The sequence below is a fragment of the Homalodisca vitripennis genome, unplaced genomic scaffold (genome assembly GCF_021130785.1).
Source record: "Homalodisca vitripennis isolate AUS2020 unplaced genomic scaffold, UT_GWSS_2.1 ScUCBcl_9879;HRSCAF=18518, whole genome shotgun sequence".
Lineage (NCBI taxonomy): Eukaryota > Metazoa > Arthropoda > Insecta > Hemiptera > Cicadellidae > Homalodisca > Homalodisca vitripennis.
In genome coordinates, this window is record NW_025786015.1 from 23517 (window position 1) to 41100 (window position 17584).

At 34.3% G+C, this 17584-nt stretch overlaps 2 protein-coding genes across 2 annotated transcripts; both read left to right on the forward strand.

Annotated features, from left to right (window-relative positions):
- The first annotated feature begins 483 nt into the window (after positions 1–483).
- LOC124374747 (protein ANTAGONIST OF LIKE HETEROCHROMATIN PROTEIN 1-like) lies at positions 484–5656 on the forward strand. The gene is made up of 3 exons (XM_046832905.1): positions 484–631; positions 3425–3737; positions 4778–5656. The coding sequence occupies exons 1-3, from the start codon at positions 492–494 to the stop codon at positions 5594–5596; spliced, it is 1272 nt and encodes a 423-aa protein (XP_046688861.1). The 5' UTR covers positions 484–491; the 3' UTR covers positions 5597–5656.
- Positions 5657–6933: 1277 nt separating this feature from the next.
- LOC124374748 (WD repeat domain-containing protein 83-like) lies at positions 6934–15467 on the forward strand. Its single transcript, XM_046832907.1, is given in 5 exon segments — positions 6934–7090; positions 7092–7113; positions 8491–8626; positions 15258–15344; positions 15346–15467. Coding segments are annotated over 5 exon segments (441 nt in total). The 5' UTR covers positions 6934–7015; the 3' UTR covers position 15467.
- Positions 15468–17584: the final 2117 nt, after the last annotated feature.

The window sequence follows — 17584 nt, forward strand, 5'->3', positions numbered from 1 at the left end:
ATTTCTAGACTGTTGGCTGAAAATATATTTATTACGTTAAATAGGGTATTTAATTTAAGATTCAATTATACAGTATATAAATTAATGTATTAATCTCTTTCATAGTGGTTCATAGTGTAACATTTTTTTAAATTTTTATCCATTTAAGACCATATACCATTTAAATCCTTCTATTTCTCTGGCCAATTCCTGTTTCTATTATTCTTCCAGATAAAATAATATCAGCTAGTGTCTTTGCTCTGGTTTTAAGCCCTTTAAATTGATTTAGTTTATTTCAGAGCAGTGGCGTGGCCAAACAAATATTCTACCTTCGAACAAAGAAACATAAATGTAAAGGCGGCGCCAGATATGCGTCATTCGGCAAGCACCGATTGTTTGACGTTCGGCGAACTAGTTGTCTTGCTATTTGCCGATTAACGAGCAGACGTCTACACACATGTGAGGTTTTCCGAGCACGTGTTCGTTCTGGGAATAGCAAAATAATCGTCAACATGGATGTCGATGTTGATGATGCTCTTCTTGCTTATCACGCTTTTATAATTTTAACTGGAGGATATTTACTGCTAAAAATGAAAAGGAAACCTAGAAGAAGGAGATGGTGGGCGGTATCCGTAAATCGTAATAGAAGCCAGTAAGTACCTTGTAAATAATAACTGAATTTTGTTTGTTATCCCTGGGAATGTTGGGACACTTCTCAATATATATAGTAATTGCACTAAGATTAAGCTATAATATATTGTAGAACAGCTTACCCAATGTTTTGTATATTTAGTTAGGTATACAGTTTTCAGCTAATACGTTTAAATAAAAAAATACCCCCGTCGCAACTTACGTACTAAGCATATTTAATATTTTCGATGACACACACACATAACACACACATAGTATTTATACATGGTTTTATATATATATATACAGGGTGTATATTATGTCTGGAAACACCCAAATATATCCTTTAATAATTTAAATATAAATTTGAAACCTCTTACAATCGTGATAGAGATTGGGCATCTACTTTTTGGAACAATGTTTTGTTATGTCAAACCAACGGGGGACGTCCTGCCGAGGGTAATCGTGAATATTCTTAATGGTAGCCTATACTTTGTGATACATAATTTTAAAGGTAATAGCTTACTGAATTGAATGCCACAAACCGCATCTCAAAGGAATTATTCTATCAGAAAATAGAGCATTTTTTAGTATTGAAAATTTACTGATGTTCAACAATGTAATTTTAACATGGTTCTTGCCACAAAATGTGTTACACTAATTTTTTAGCATTTTTTTTTAAATGTTCAATTAAAATAAAATAAACAATTTATTTTTAAGCTGGTTTCATTAGTACAAATTTACCAGTTTTTATTACAGTACAATTATGGAAATACTTATGTTATTGATTTCTTATTACAAATAAAAAATAATGTATGCTGTTAGAAAAGTCTTACAACAAACGTTTTACCTGCATTTGGTGTCAAAGCAATTGTTCGAACTGTGTTCCTTCTACGGTTTGACAATGAGCCAATCTTGTGTAAAATGATTCGACAGAGTTGCCTAACATTTCTTCAGTTATCAAAGCAATCTCCTCTATAATCCTGTTTCTTAGGTCTTCCAAATTATGAGGCTTTCTTCTATAAACATTGGATTTTAAATGACCCCATAGGAAATAATCGATTGGCGACAAATCCGGAGATCTTGGAGGCCATTCGATTTCTCCTCTTCGGCCAATCCATTTATGAGGAAACCTTAAATCCAAATACTCTCTTACCTGTCTCCCATAATGGGGTGGAGCACCATCCTGCTGAAACCATACATTATCAAAGTATTCTCCTGATGCAATTTGAATAGCTGGGATTATTTCATTTTGGAGCATATTGTAGTAAAGTTCGGCATTTAAATTTCCATTGATGAAAAAGGGTCCAACAATTTTGTTACCTAAAATTCCACACCATACGTTCAGTTTTTGTGGTTGCTGTGAATGGGACTCAGTAATACAATGTGGGTTTTCACTAGCCCAGTAACGGCAATTGTGCCTGTTAACATTGCCATTTAAGAAAAAAGTTGCCTCATCAGAAAATAGTATGTTGGTCAGAAAATCTCTATTGTCATCACATTTGCGCATCACAAGTTCACAAAACTCAACTCTTCTGTCGTAATCATCCTCACTTAACTGTTGGACTAAATGAACTTTAAATGGTTTGTATTTATTAATTTTCAAAATCTTACTCTCAGACATAGGGTGCATATCATGTTGCTGTGCAGCTTTTCTGAGCGATGTATGTGGGTCTTCAATAAATGTTTGCAAAACATCTAGTGCATGTTCTTCATCTGTTGCAGATTGTATCCTACCCGACTTTGGCCAATTACGTACACTCCCTGTCATTTCAAAACGCTCAATAGTTTTTGATATTGTTGAAACACTTATGGGATTCCTTTCTGGGAAAGTGTCATTAAACAAATTACAAACTTCCCGATAAGACCTTTGACGATCGCCATATCCTCGTATCATCAACAGAGTAATTCGTTCTCTTTCAGACAATTCCATTAAAATGCCAAATAAAAACTGAACTACTGTAATTAGATAACTTGTTGACAGCAATGCTTCAGAGACACTGATTAACTCGACAGGAATGATATGACCTTTGTCCATTTGTAATTCCCAAGCTTAGACCTGTCTAGTGAAAGCTCCATGCTCAACAAACTGAAACCTGTAGACCAGATGATTAATAACACAATAATGTTTCTCATAGGCTAGTGACCTTTGTCTCTTAAAAACCTTCCTGCTGACTGGAAAACACCAAGTACAGATTCATAAGTAATCAGAGAAAGTGACTCATAAGTTTTATTCATTGTAATAAAAACTGGTAAATTTTGTACTAATGAAACCAGCTTAAAAATAAATTGTTTATTTTATTTTAATTGAACATTTAAAAAATGCTAAAAAATTAGTGTAACACATTTTGTGGCAAGAACCATGTTAAAATTACATTGTTGAACATCAGTAAATTTTCAATACTAAAAATGCTCTATTTTCTGATAGAATAATTCCTTTGAGATGCGGTTTGTGGCATTCAATTCAGTAAGCTATTACCTTTAAAATTATGTATCACAAAGTATAGGCTTCCATTAAGAATATTCACGATACCCTCGGCAGGACGTCCCCCGTTGGTTTGACATAACAAAACATTGTTCCAAAAAGTAGATGCCCAATCTCTATCACGATTGTAAGAGGTTTCAAATTTATATTTAAATTATTAAAGGATATATTTGGGTGTTTCCAGACATAATATACACCCTGTATATACACCATGTTATGATAACTTATATATATATATATATATATATAAGTTATCATGATCTTGGGCTTAAGTCTTACCATGCCACCTACAGTAATAATTAACACTTTATTGCATGTTTCTGATTTCAGGTACAGCGGTACAAACTTATTAGCAGATTTGTTAAAAGAGCCTTCTGGACAGTTCCAAAACTTCTGTAGAATGTCTAATGAAGATTTTAGTTCACTACTAGCAAAAGTAACACCTTTGATTGCTAAGAAAGATACAAAGTGGAGGAAAGCAATACCACCGAATGAACGTTTAGCCATAACCTTACGATTCCTAGCAACAGGAGATAGTTTTAAAAGCCTGCATTACTTGTTTAAAGTATCACCCCAAATAATATCAGAGATAATTCCAGAAGTATGCAGCTCAATAATTGAAGTACTGAAGGATGTTATTAAGGTAAGCATAATAAAATTTTCAAACTCATTTTATTCGTCACGTTGTACAAGAACATTTACATCATTTACGTATTATTGTTATTAGGTTTAGCATTTAAACAATAAGTATATATTATTTAGTAACATATTAAGTAACCAATTATTTAAATTTTGGAAAAGTAGTTTTCAAGTCCAACATTTGGAGGATGTTTCACTATTTTCAGCATCAGAACATACTACAACAGTTCCAGAGAGAGCATGTAATTCGTTGGAATCACTTGGAACTGTGTACAATGTTAAAGTTTCATCAGGACATGGGGATGAATTTACAGAAGCTGACGAGGAAGGTGATGGTTGCATGAAGTAGGTGTTGCCCGATGTTGCAGGTCCTTTCACCATTCTCATTTCAAAAAGAACGTTGTCAATCCGGTGCATACATATTTCCCTTGTAGACTCGTCCATCGATTTTAATTTTGCCGCAACTAATTCGCCGTATATGTCACATAAGTGTTTTTCTTTTTTTGGTTGAAGTGATTGTAAAGTAGTAAACGCAGCATCCATCTTCTTTTTTATCTCAATTTCTTCAGCTGTTTCTGGACTTTTTTCGTGGTGGAGGTTTAAAGGAAGATGAGGCATAGTTAGGCGAAGTTGTGGCACAAGCAGGTAGAACAATAGCTGAAAAGAAACATTACAATATAATGGAATAAAATATATATGCAAAGCACAATTTTGTATGTCATGTTGTAAAGTTACAAAAATAATTAAAGACAAATTCATTAAGTATCTTAATAACTCCAGTACTACAACGGTGCAAATTATGGGACTCCCACACGAATTACGGTGATGGATAGTCAATAGAAAAAAACACATTACCTTCGTTTCTTTGTTCAGGCTCTTCCCTGCTGGCAGATGGTACATTATCTGATAAATTTGGCAAATCTATGTTCCTTTCGGCTTGGAATTGCTCTTCTTTTGGAGGTGGAGCCACCTGAAATCACAAATGTAGTAACTTTGTATAATGTAAAGTATTACAATGACACTAATTTTAAATAACATTTTCAGCTTCCTGCTACTGCGACTGAGTGGAGAATAATTAGTCGGCATTTCGAGGAACTGTGGAATTTCCCACACTGCATTGGTACTATTGATGGGAAACACGTAACAATTCAGTCACCAATCAACAGTGGATCCGAATTCTTCAATTATAAGAAATACTTCAGTATTGTACTCATGGCGCTGGTTGACGCTGAGTATTGTTTTATGTTCGCTGATTGTGGCTGTCAAGGAAGACTGAGTGATGGTGCAGTTTTTAAAAACACTGTACTCTACAACAAAATAAAAAGTAAGAGTTTGAATTTACCTAACGATGAGCCGCTACCAGGGAGACAAAAACTGATGCCGTATGTATTTCTTGGTGATGATGCATTTGCTTTAAGTAAGCGACTCATGAAGCCATTTCCAGGTAGCCATGAACAAGGTAGCAAACCCCGCATTTTTAATTACCGTCTATCACGAGCCCGAAGAATAGTAGAGAATACGTTCGGAATAATGGCTAGTGTTTTCCGTGTACTAAGGAAGCCAATGCTACTACAACCTGACAAAGTGGCACTAGTTACTATGACCTGTGTTATTCTGCATAATTTTTTAAGAAGAAGCAGGACATCACGATCGATGTACACTCCAGCGGGAACCTTTGATTCTGAAGATAATGGTATGGTTACAGGAGGGTCGTGGAGGGAAGATACCGCTGATATGACATCTATGTTACCTCTACAGAAAGTGCCTAGGAAGCCAGGTACCGCAGCAAAGGAATACAGAGAAGAGTTTGCTGAATACTTTATGAACAATGGAAAAATCCCCTGGCAAAATGACTACAGTTAAATACATGTGTACCCTGTACCATTGATTTTAATAAATAAATATAAATATTTTACCTCTGAACTAAGTGTCTCTCTTGGCAGGTTCTTATCTTTGAGAAATCTTTCCATGATTTCATAAGCAAACCAATTTGGTTTGTATATATCATCAGATTCCGGCTCCACTTTTACAGCTTTCCTTAACCTTTTTCAAACACGTTCTAAATGAAGCCATCAGAGAGTCTTTTTTCTTTTTCAATTCGGTGACAGAAAACTTGTTACCCATCTTGCTTTCGATTCTTTTCCATGCATCGTATATTTCATTTCTATTTTTGTGATTGGGATGAGAAGGGTTCCAAATAACTGGTTCATTCTCATAGTATTGTAAGAAAATCCAACACCAACTCATTAGGCCACTCCATACCTTAAAATAAGAATAAAATTATTGTTTATGTTATTTTTCTTAAGTTCATAAAATGTTAATGAGTTAATGGGGAACCCCGGTCAATAACTGTATAGGACATGAAAACCCTTAAAATTGTAACTTTAATCATGACAAAATATTAAATATTAATATTTGTAGGAATTTTTAAAACATTTAAAGAATTCAGTTTATAATTCAGTAGCCTGGTCATTCACTAGTTTTCAGCCAAATAAGAACTACTTAACCTCAATTTAAGAAAATAAAATTCGTCTTACCCAATAGTCAATGAGGCTCTGATGACAAAATTGGAAACCGTGAACAGTTCTTATCTCCCAACCACAAAGCCGAATGTGTGGATGAAGCAAAGTTTGCCTTTTCCCAAATATTCGTCCACTTTGATGTGTGCAAAAGACCGACACTGAACGGGAAACAACGAGCACTAATGTTTGCTGCTTGCCGAATAGACAAACAGACATCCACACTGCTCGCGATTCGGCGAGTCGCTGCTCGGTGCTTGACGAATGACGCATGTCTGGCGCCGCCTTAAATAAACTATATTAAAAACCATAGCTGTAGCATACATAAATCTGGTTACTCGGAATCGGCAACAACGATATAGAATTCACTCACATCCTACAAATCTGTATCGTGCGAAATCGATCGTGTACGATGCGGTTGCATAGAAATTTCAAAGCCTAAGATAACAACAATTCAAAACTATAATTTTTTTCTGATACCTTAAGGATAAGGTTATGTTTTGTGTTTTGTTTACGCGTATGCCTTGTGTCAGAAAGGCTGTTATGTTTTGCTAATTTCAGGAGTGTTGAAATGTTTAAACATGAAATAAGTATCGTTTAACCTGTTATTTTTATTATATTACTTTTAATTCGTTTATATTATTTAGTTATATATTTGAAAGCAAATTAGTCAAGAAATTTTTGTGAATCCATTGGAAATACATAAATATATTCAACAAATGTCTTTGATAGATTCCATACATTATCTCTTGTATAATAGCAGATGAGTGTAAATGTCATGGCAAAGGAAGAGTTTTGCTACAAGGCCTTGCAAGTAATTGATTGCAAACAAGGTGCCAATCAGAGCAGTCAGATTTAATGGTAAGAATTATAATTATAATATGATAGTTTACCATTACAAATTATTTTAGCCTATTTCCTATGATCCAATTTTGGGGATTCTGCACTTGTTATTTGATTGTTATTGTTATTATCGAACCATTCAATATACAGAGTGTTTATAAATGAATATCATGGTTTTAAAACTTTGTAGTTATTTTTACATATAACTTAAAATTATTTCATACATGTCAGGAGTTAAAGCACCTTCTCTATAAAAACCGTACTTCTCTTCTGTATAAATATTCACAGATGATGCAAGCAGGTCGTCTGATATGCCACTTTTTAAACTTCATTTCACAATTCTCCATGAGCTTTCGACTAGATCTGTTACTACCATACGTTTATTATATGAAAAAGTGTTTTATAGTTAATACAAGTTAGTTAGGTATTGCTCAAAAATCAGTTCAGACGTATCTTTACGTCTATATATTTTTCACATTGCGTCTTAGATTAGTTAAAATTGGTATAACATCTAGTTCATGCAGTGTTCGGGTAGAGTACAATAAGCGGACCTCGGTTTTTATTGAGTAGCATAATCATCGATACTTAATATTTATATATAGAATATGAGTCTATCTATCATATAAAAATTCCCATATTCATAATAACAATCATAGTGGGAATTAAAATAATTAATATAATACACAGTGACAATCTCATAAATAATAAAGGAGCTATAAACGATTAAACAAGCAACTAGAACTGGAAATAGGAAAAAGTCATAAAATAAAACAATTATGTATGACAGAAAATACGAAATATGATAACCATTTGTGTTTTCTTCTGGGTAGGAATGATCAACCATTTTCAAGAAGTTATTGAAAGCATCCTCTCTAGAAAAGCATACTTCTCTTTTCTGTACAAATACAGAGATGATCTGCAATGCCACTTTTTAAACATAGTTTCACAGTCCACCACGAGCTTTCGACTGTCAGTTATTGTCTATAAAAGATAAAACGTCAATTATATGTAAAAGAATTTATACAATTTAATTATCATTCAAGATCAGTATTGGTGGTTATATTGATAGTTGTAATCCAGCAATATCGTTTGTCAAAAATCGGGTCCGCTTATCATACTCTACCCCAATGTTCTACATAGCGGTAAGATATGGACCTTTTTAACATATTGCATGCGCGCGGTCACCAGCGACCGCCACAGAATTCCTCTGAGGAACGCGGCAGCGCGCACCATCGTTTGTTTAAGGGTTCAGCCATTTCTCATATACAGTAAAATATTTTTCAACATATTGATTTTATGCTCAACAAGTAGAAAATTTCCATTTTTTTCAAAATTCTTATGGTTTAATATATCTATTTTTAAGAATCAGTGTATCAAGGACTTATACATTTTCAGTGGATGGATCATATTGCTTGACTTGCGGATCAGATAAGAAGTTGAAACTATGGAATCCGTATGAAGCAACTTTATTGAAAACTTACGGAGGACATGGGAACGAGGTTCTGGATGCTTGCAGTTCATGTGACAACAGGTACCAGGAATTATAGTAAAAAAGACCCAACTTTGCACAATCTTCTCAAGCAGTTCAAACTATTGTCATTAGCTGTTAGTTGCCATGTAATAAGCAGCCACCAACACAATCGAATCATGATTAAATCATTGATATCGTCAATAATCATGTGCGCCTAAAAATACTGAATTCAAAGTTCGGACCAAGTTACACCTGCTGATATTTCAAATAACAGTATAATTCTGCTGGTTTTAAATCTTAAAAATAAATATATTTAAAATTAATAAGATACTATCCTATAGTTGTAAAATATTACAAAGCAGTAAACGTTAATTTACTTTTACTATTTTCAAGGATAAACGTGGAAACTCCTTATGAAACAAGGAACACTGTGTGTCTTGTCGTGATTAGTCAATAGCCAAACACGATTTTACTTTTAATTAATTTTGAGTGATAATGTTGTGCTGAATTAATTTTGTAGGCTTTTTAAAATCATATTATAGTAAAGCTATATGTAAGAGAAAAGTATTTTTGTTTCAGATTACAAAAAATAACAAAACTTTATTTAAACTATTTGAGCAGCGTAGTACTTACGATTACTGTAGCCAATCTAAAATGGTATTTCTGCAGGTACTGTGCCGTCAAAACTACATTCATTAATTAATTTAATATTTTCATTTGTAGATACATTCAGATTAATAGCAAGATAATCTTTTTACTTTTTTAGCCTTGTAGTTAATACATTATTTTAGTGTTATTCTCTGGATAATAATGTGTATAGAAATTAGTAATGTTCAATAACTAATATAGTAATGCCAATAAATATTCCAATCCATTTAATTAGTACTATGAGATATAAGCTGCAAGTCAATCTCAGCTCAGTTTGTCTTACAGTTCAGTGTTCTTACAGTTCATTGGTCTTACAGCTCAGTTGTCTTACAGTTCAGTGGTCTTACAATTCAGTGGTCTTACAGTTCAGTGGTCTTACAGCTCATTTGTCTTACAGTTCAGTTGTCTTACAGTTCAGTTGTCTTACAGCTCAGTGGTCTTACAGCTCAGTTGTCTTTCAGTTCACTGGTCTTACAGCTCAGTTGTCTTAGGCCGGGTACATACCGAAAGCAACCGGTGATAGCAAACGCAATGTCAACGCAACGGCAACTTGAGTTCCCAATGAATGACATACGCAGTTTAATGGGACTGTGTATACCAAAGTGACTGTGACGTGACAGTGATTCAACGGTCACCTGACTGAGCAACGCAGGCAACTCAAGTCACGACATGCTGTAAACTCGAGTCGCCAGTTGCGCAGTTGCTCTTGTGGAGTGCAGACCGTACTTAACTATGGCTGCTGAACAACAAGAAAATATTAAATTTGCACAGTTTATTGAACAGTTTGTTTGTTTGTATGACCATAACAACAAATCATACAGTAACAGAGTGGTGACAGACAAAGCTTGGCAAGCTGTGGCAGATGAGTTTAAACTCACAGGTAAGAAAAAAATGTAAGCAATTTGTTAATTTCTATGAATATTTTAATACAGTTTTTGTAATTCTTGATAAGCATATAAAATACATTATTTTGCCTAAAACTGTTATTTACATGTTCACTGGAGCTTTGATGGCTTAGTCCCACTGGGACGGTATTGGGTTACATTCAACGAAATAACGTGCGATTTTGTCCCTTATTAAGTAGTTCCGCTTTCTTGAGCGGCGGAAGTCATCGCGTGGCCTAGTGTACTCAAATTGTTCAGGAAAGCTTGCTGTTCCGTCTCTTGCTTTGATAAAGTTGTGCAGCACACATACAGCTTGAACAATTTTTTTTAAGTTACCAGGTTTGCACTGTATTGGTTTTTCCAACACTCTAAAACTTCATGCTCATCATACCAAACGCACACTCTACACTTTTACGTCCTCGTGAGAGTCTGTAATTGAACACTCTTTTTGTATCGTTTAAAACACGTCGCGGGTAAGGTCGCATGAGATTTTCGAGAAGTGGAAATGCTTCATCACCACAGAAAAAGAATGGTACAGGTTCATTACTGACATTATTTGGAAGTGCTCTTGGAAGAGGGAAGTCTAGGCTATTTTGTTTTACCCATTTACCCAATGTCGACGAGTGGAAAACTCCTGCATCATTATTTCTTCCGGGGTATCCTACATCAATATTTATAAATGTCCCATCAGCGTCCTGCGCAAGCCATCAACACAGTTGAAAAAAAATGCTTATAATTGTAGTAATTTGAACCAGAATGATCAAAGGATCTAATACGAATGTGCTTGCCGTCTATTGACCCTAGGCAGTTAGGCAGGTTCCATAATTCTTCATATCTTTTCAGCTATAGTTTCCCATTGATTTCTGTCGGGTACTGGCATGAAAAGAGGTTGTAATACAGACCAGATAGCTTCACATGTTTCAGGAACGATAGCTGCTATTGTAGATACACCTCTAAAGAAGTCGTAAGCTAGTTGATGGTAGCTGCATCCCTCACCCAAAAACCTGAAACATTTACAAACATTTGCAGGGCCGTTACAATTACCAAAAATTTTTTTTCGTTTACATTACATAAAGTTACAGGCTGTTTTTCTTTTTTCAGTGAAGCAATGCAAGGAAAAATGGAAAAATATAAGGACTGTATTTAGAAGACATATTTTCACAAAACCAGTGTCGGGAGCCGGAGGTTCTTCAAAAAAGGAATACTACTTGGCTGATGTGCTGCAATATCTTGTGCCTATTTTAAAAGGTAACCCTAAAAACATTGGAAGCAACCTACCACCACCTCCTGAAACTGATGACCATCAACAACAAACTCTTCAAGAAGAAGAACCAGCTGATTATAGCATTAACGAAATTGCTGATGATGTGGATGATGACGCGACTGAATTACCCCAAGAAGCAGTGCCGAACGTACCTGAACCCGCTAATAACAGCATATCACAGTTCCGGAAGAAACAGTTGGGCAAAAGGAAGCCGACTACATCACCGTTGGATGAAGCTATGACCAATTATTTTAAAGCAAAATCAATGAAGCCTGCTGAAGATAAATTGGTTCCAGTTGCTGACAATGAAGATAAGTCAGACGAACTTTTTCTGTTGAGTCTTAAAAAAGATATGAAGGAAATGAATTCACGGCAGAAGCGAACTTTTAAAAGAAGAATTTTTAGTTTGATCGATGAAGTTCTAGATGATAGTCCTGGTAAGCCAAACGCACGATATGTATTCAAGCTCATCACTACAGTCCTCACGATCACCCAGTGTGCTGACTAATATCATATCATTTCTCCGGGAAATCCTGGCCAGGAGAACGAAGAGTACGTTTTCAACACCTTGACCAATGCATTCGGCATACATTAAGTGACATCATAGTCTTTTTAGTGAAATATTTTATAACTTTCAAATAACAATAAATAAATTCATTTAAATCAAACTTACCTTAATGTGATTGTTAATCTTTCGCCCACACCAATTGCGGTTCTGTAGTTAGTATCTTGTTTCAACAGTAGAGGGGTAACTAAATCCAGCAAAAAATCAAAGCTAGCCTTGCTCATCCTGTAGTAGTTGAAAAACTTTTCGGGATATTTTCCCAATTTTTGCAAGGAATGCCACTGACTGCTGTGTAAATTGCTAGAATTGTATGGATGAACACTAAAAACGTCTATGCAACTTTTTTTTCTGTTTTTTTAAGCACATAGAGAAGTACTGCCTCCTCCTCGGACGAAGACATCGGAACAAGTGACTGGAAAACTTGTCAACTTGGGTTTCTTGTTTATGTACACACGTGGTGTAAACCTTGAAGAAACTCCAGTTGACTGAGTTGCGTTGACATTGCGTTGCTATCACCGGTTGCTTTCGGTATGTACCCGGCCTTACAGTTCAGTTGTCTTACAGTTCACTGGTTACAGCTCAGTTGACTTAATTTTCAGTGGTCTTACAGTTCAGTTGTCTTACAATTCACTGGTTACAGCTCAGTTGTCTTACAGCTCAGTTGTCTTACTTTTCAGTGGTCTTACAGTTCAAGTGGTCTTACAGCTCATTTGTCTTTCAGTTCAGTTGTCTTACAGTTCAGTTGTCTTACAGTTCACTGGTCTTGCTCAGTTGTCTTACAGCTCAGTTGTCTTACAGTTCAGTGGTCTTACAGTTCAGTTGTCTTACAGTTCAGTTGTCTTACAGTTCAGTGGTCTTACAGTTCAGTTGTCTTACAGTTCAGTGGTCTTACAGCTCAGTTGTCCAACAACTCAGTTGTGTTACAGTTCAGTGGTCTTTCCTGTTTTAATCTCTAAGTCTCTATGCTCATCTTGTGGAGATGAATTACTACCCGATAATGACTATGTTAAATGTGCTGTAAGTTACACTACGATTGTGCGGGAGTTTGTTGAAAAGTCATGATGACAAATGGGTGACGACCATTGTTGATGTCTACTTATGTAGGAGCATAAAAAAGAGTATTCTGGAAGCTTTTCAAGTGATACTTCTACAACTGATTTGCAGGAACATTTACATGTAATAAACTTAATATTCTAGAAAGTTCTTTTTCAAAATCTAGAGAGAAAACTTGTAAAAACTGTCAGCATTACCATTAGTACCAGTAGCTAAAAACTTGAAGTTAGAAAAATTAGTCAAACAAATATAAAATACAGTTTGAGGAGTTACAACAGTATGGGCGGAATAGCAACATCTAGACAGGTGGTATGTCTGAATTACCAGGTGAAAACTACTTGAATCTGGTAAATAGTAATGGCAATTGCTATTGGAATGTAAACAAATGGTTAGTTGAAATGGGGTAGAGAAGGTGTTGAACGGTTTATTGTTTTCTATATATTCCTAAAGAGTGGTGTTGCGTGTGTGTCTGTGTGTGTGTGTGTGTGTGTGTGTGTGTGTGTGTGTGTGTGTGTGTGTGTGTGTGTGTGTGTGTGTGTGTGTATGAGAGAACAATTTTATTGTTTATTAACATTATGAAGTAGGTAAAAATTACTTCTTTTAAGACCGAGGTTTAATATAAACTATAAGCAAATTTCATATTTAACAAAAGATTTGGTGATTACAGTGTAGGGGGTAGCAGTCACAGTTGCCCATGCTGGGCCAAAGTGGACTAATCAGTCAGTGGAGTAATTGATCCGTTTCATGTAAAACTCACTGTTTTATTCAATCGGGTCGTTGGACCAACGAGCGTGTGGACTAATCGAACCTCAGTTAATTTAATGTTTAGTTGTTATAGAAATGGGGCTGTTGGGACAATGAAGAATATAAGCCATTAGTATTTCTTAATAAAATTTTTAATTCGTTGGGCTAAAGAACAAACTTTGATTATAAATTGACTTTTAATTATAAATAAGATTGCCTTGGGCTATCGAACCATTTAGATAATGTTTTGCTTTTTTGAAATAAATCCTGTCTGATTATACCATGGCTTATTGGCTCAATGACCCGTCTTATTTAAAACTAAACTATTGGTTGGGTCGTTGGGCCAACGATCGGTGGAATAATGGAACCAGAACCCTACAATAACTTTACTGTCAGGCTATAATACATGTAATTAACATCTTTACTGCTGGTTATACATTGAGTGAGATCGACTACTCTTAATCAGGTAACGAAATACTCTAAAAATAAAATTTACTATTAAATTATTATTAGTTTTCACATACATGTAATTCTTCTTTATCTACTGAATTGAATTATCGTTTCCGAAAATATTTACATGCATGCAGTATGTAAAATAAGAGAACTTCTTTAAAACAAAAATGTAAATAAAATGTAGCAACAAATCCACAATAAGTAATTATACATTTAGTTACTACACATTTTGATGGAATTAAATTATGTAACTAATTGGACATTAAATTTATTATCAAATTTCCATTATCTTATTACTATACTTGTTAAGTGTTTACATAAAAATATTATACACATAAATTTAAAAGTGACCTAGGAAATGAGCCTGCATGGGCAGAAAAGCCTGTGCGTAGGTTCGAGATGCTTCCCTGGAGATTTTGGACGGATTGAATCTGGTGATTAATTATCATATAACATCAACACACACACGTGCGCGCATGCACACACAAGCCAAAAAACCGTATTTAGACAATACAGTATTGAAATTCATTTAGCGTAAATAGTACAAATAGTTTAAAAGAAAGATTTAAAGACGTGAAAGAAAAAAAATCAAGAATGTTGCATTTTAAGGATCGAAAAGTCAACATGCAGAACAACCTAACATATTTACTAGCAGATGTCATGATGAAATGTTAGGAAATAAAAAATAACTTTATAAAATAGGAAAAGTCCATCGAGAGGCATCGGTGCTGTTAAAAGGGGCATTAAGAGGGGGGAGGCTTGATCAAAAGTCAGGTCTGTCTGTAGCCAGCCGTGATAATTGCCTCGGCCTCCTCCGCACTGATAAGATACAGCCATTCATTCGAGCGTTTCTTTTATGTATATATTGACAGGAGTTTGAATATTTGTTTGTCAGGAAAGTATATTGTGCTTTAATGGTGGATGCTTTTTATTTTTAGTGTGAAACTAAGCCAAATTTTCTTTTCTAGTGAAAAAAATTCCTTCCTTAGTCACCAACACAATGTAGATCTAATGTTACATCATTATGTCAGAAGTGATGTAAAAAGAATTGGAATACTAAAATATATGTATATGTGTCAGCCAGATCCTGTCATGTGGTGCGGACAAGACAGTTATCGCGTGGGACGTGAGTACAGGCGCTGCCGTGCGCAGGCTGCGTGGACATGCTAGCCACGTGCTTTGGTGTCCGCTACAACGAGGAGTCTACCTTCGCTCTCTCAGGGTCACGTGACAACACGGTCATGGGGTGGGACATCCGTAGCCGCAGCCAGGACCCTGTGCAGGTATAATGTGCTAATATAATAAGAAGCATTGGCAATACCTATAGAAGTTGAAACTGATAGAAATCAAAAGTGAAAGAAAATGGTCAAATAAAATGTGTTGTGTAGTAATTGTAAGTAATTTCTGACACATATGTTAGGCATTGGTTTAGTAATTATTGCGTCTCACATCTAAATGTGTTAATAGTTTTGGATTTAAACGTTTTATTGTGGGCAGACAATTCTATATATCTTTACAGGGTGTAAATACGCTTGGATATATTCCAAACGGACTGAGGCATCGATGTAAAAACCTTCACAATACCTTTTTAAAATACATTTTTTTGGACTTTCTTTTTGGAGGGTAAAGATATTCCCATCCCCTTTTTCATAGGGGGATGGAGGGGGTCCGCTTTAAATTTTCAATATGTAACTCCTATCTTGTGGACATGTCATTTGAAACGCAAATTTAAAAGAAACACAATGACATTAACAAAATATTTAGTTAAGGTATTTAAACCCTTTTACTGCCCGACGTGCGCGATTGCGCACGCTGCATGCCGTTTGTGCGAAAATCGCCAACTGTGCGCTATAAAAGCCGTCTCGTATTTGTTTTTATACTGGTTTTCAATGTTGTCCAAATGCAATCGAAATTCAGCTGTGTTATTCCATTACTATATGGACAACACACAGAAAAACAGGTTTTATAATCTATGGAAGCCATTTTTGTTACTGAACTTCTTTGTTTATAACTCGAGTTTGGTTTGATGAGGTTATGGTCGATCTCATTAGTTGTGAGTTCCACTTGTGTTTGTTTCGTGTTTTACACTTTATTTGACATTTATATTTGTAAATCTACATATTTTTTACGATTAATAAAATGAGTACTGGAGGGAAGAGGAAGAGAACCAGGACTGTCTGCAAAAACTGTAAAAAAAGGTGTTCATCCCACAAGTTTTGGGGAACACAAGTGCTAATCAGCAGGCCTATGAACCTAAAAAATGTATATATATTTTTGTAAATATTGATTCAAAGTGTCTTTTTAACTTTAATTTTCTATTATGTATTATATTTTCATATCAATGGACAGTGATTTATGTATTATAAAGTGATTTATGTATTATAAAGCGATATAGTGTAAAGTTATGTATCAATAAACGTGTTATCTTGAAATTCGAGGATATTGCACCAATTTCAAAAATTCATCACAGCTTCAGTATTTTTCAAGGTATGTTCCTAAAACTTTTTGGGAATGTTTATATATAATTACTATACAATAAAAAATTATAATTATGGCGGTGGTTTAATATTTAAATATAGTTGTTAAAGTGCAAACTCAAAAAATAATTTTTATTTATTTAAAATTTTGTTTCATGACATAATATATAATATTTTTTAAGGACAGAAAATGTTTTAAATTATTTTTTGTAGCAAATTACAACTTATAAGGAAAAAAACAAGATAAAGTTTATCAATTTATGATAAAAAATAATGAATCCATGATTTTTAAAAAAAATCATTACATTTTAGTCAATTTCAGCCCGGCATTTTTCAACAAACTAAAAAAAAGGTGTCCGGCAGTAAAAGGGTTAAGAGGTAATTTTATAATATAATAAATATTTAATATATATTTATATATAATAGATCTAATATATTGTCACTCTTATGCACTTTTAAAGCCATTAAAAATACAAATAAATAGTGTCTAAAATATCATAAACAGATCTACAAAAATAATATAAAAGTTCCTATAACTTTTTAAAAGCCATAAAATATTAATGAAAATTCTATATATAATGTATCAAAACTTAATCTTAAAAAGTCAAATAAAAACAATTTTCTGAACCATTCAAAAATCTATAGAATTATTAGCATGTTTAAAACCATTAAGTTTCAAATTTTCCCTTAGTTTTCTATAGATAAAGCTATTAATCCGAATGTATCTACAAATGAAAAATGTTAAAAATTTTAAGGTTTCATCACGGTTAAATTCATATCCAGACTTTCCAGAATAATTTATATATTTCTAATCATTATATTGCAATTAAATATCTCCATATCGTTTTGATAATTCTATTACAGTGGAGTCCCGCTAATTTCCGATACCACGTGTAAATCCCGAACGTCAGATTAATCCGAACAGGTCCA

Coding starts and splice junctions, on each gene's coding strand:
- LOC124374747 (XM_046832905.1), top strand. CDS start 492: ATGGATGTCGATGTTGATGATGCTCTTCTTGCTTATCACGCTTTTATA. Junction 632..3,424: donor GTAAATCGTAATAGAAGCCA/GTAAGTACCTTG, acceptor TTCTGATTTCAG/GTACAGCGGTACAAACTTAT. Junction 3,738..4,777: donor TACTGAAGGATGTTATTAAG/GTAAGCATAATA, acceptor TAACATTTTCAG/CTTCCTGCTACTGCGACTGA.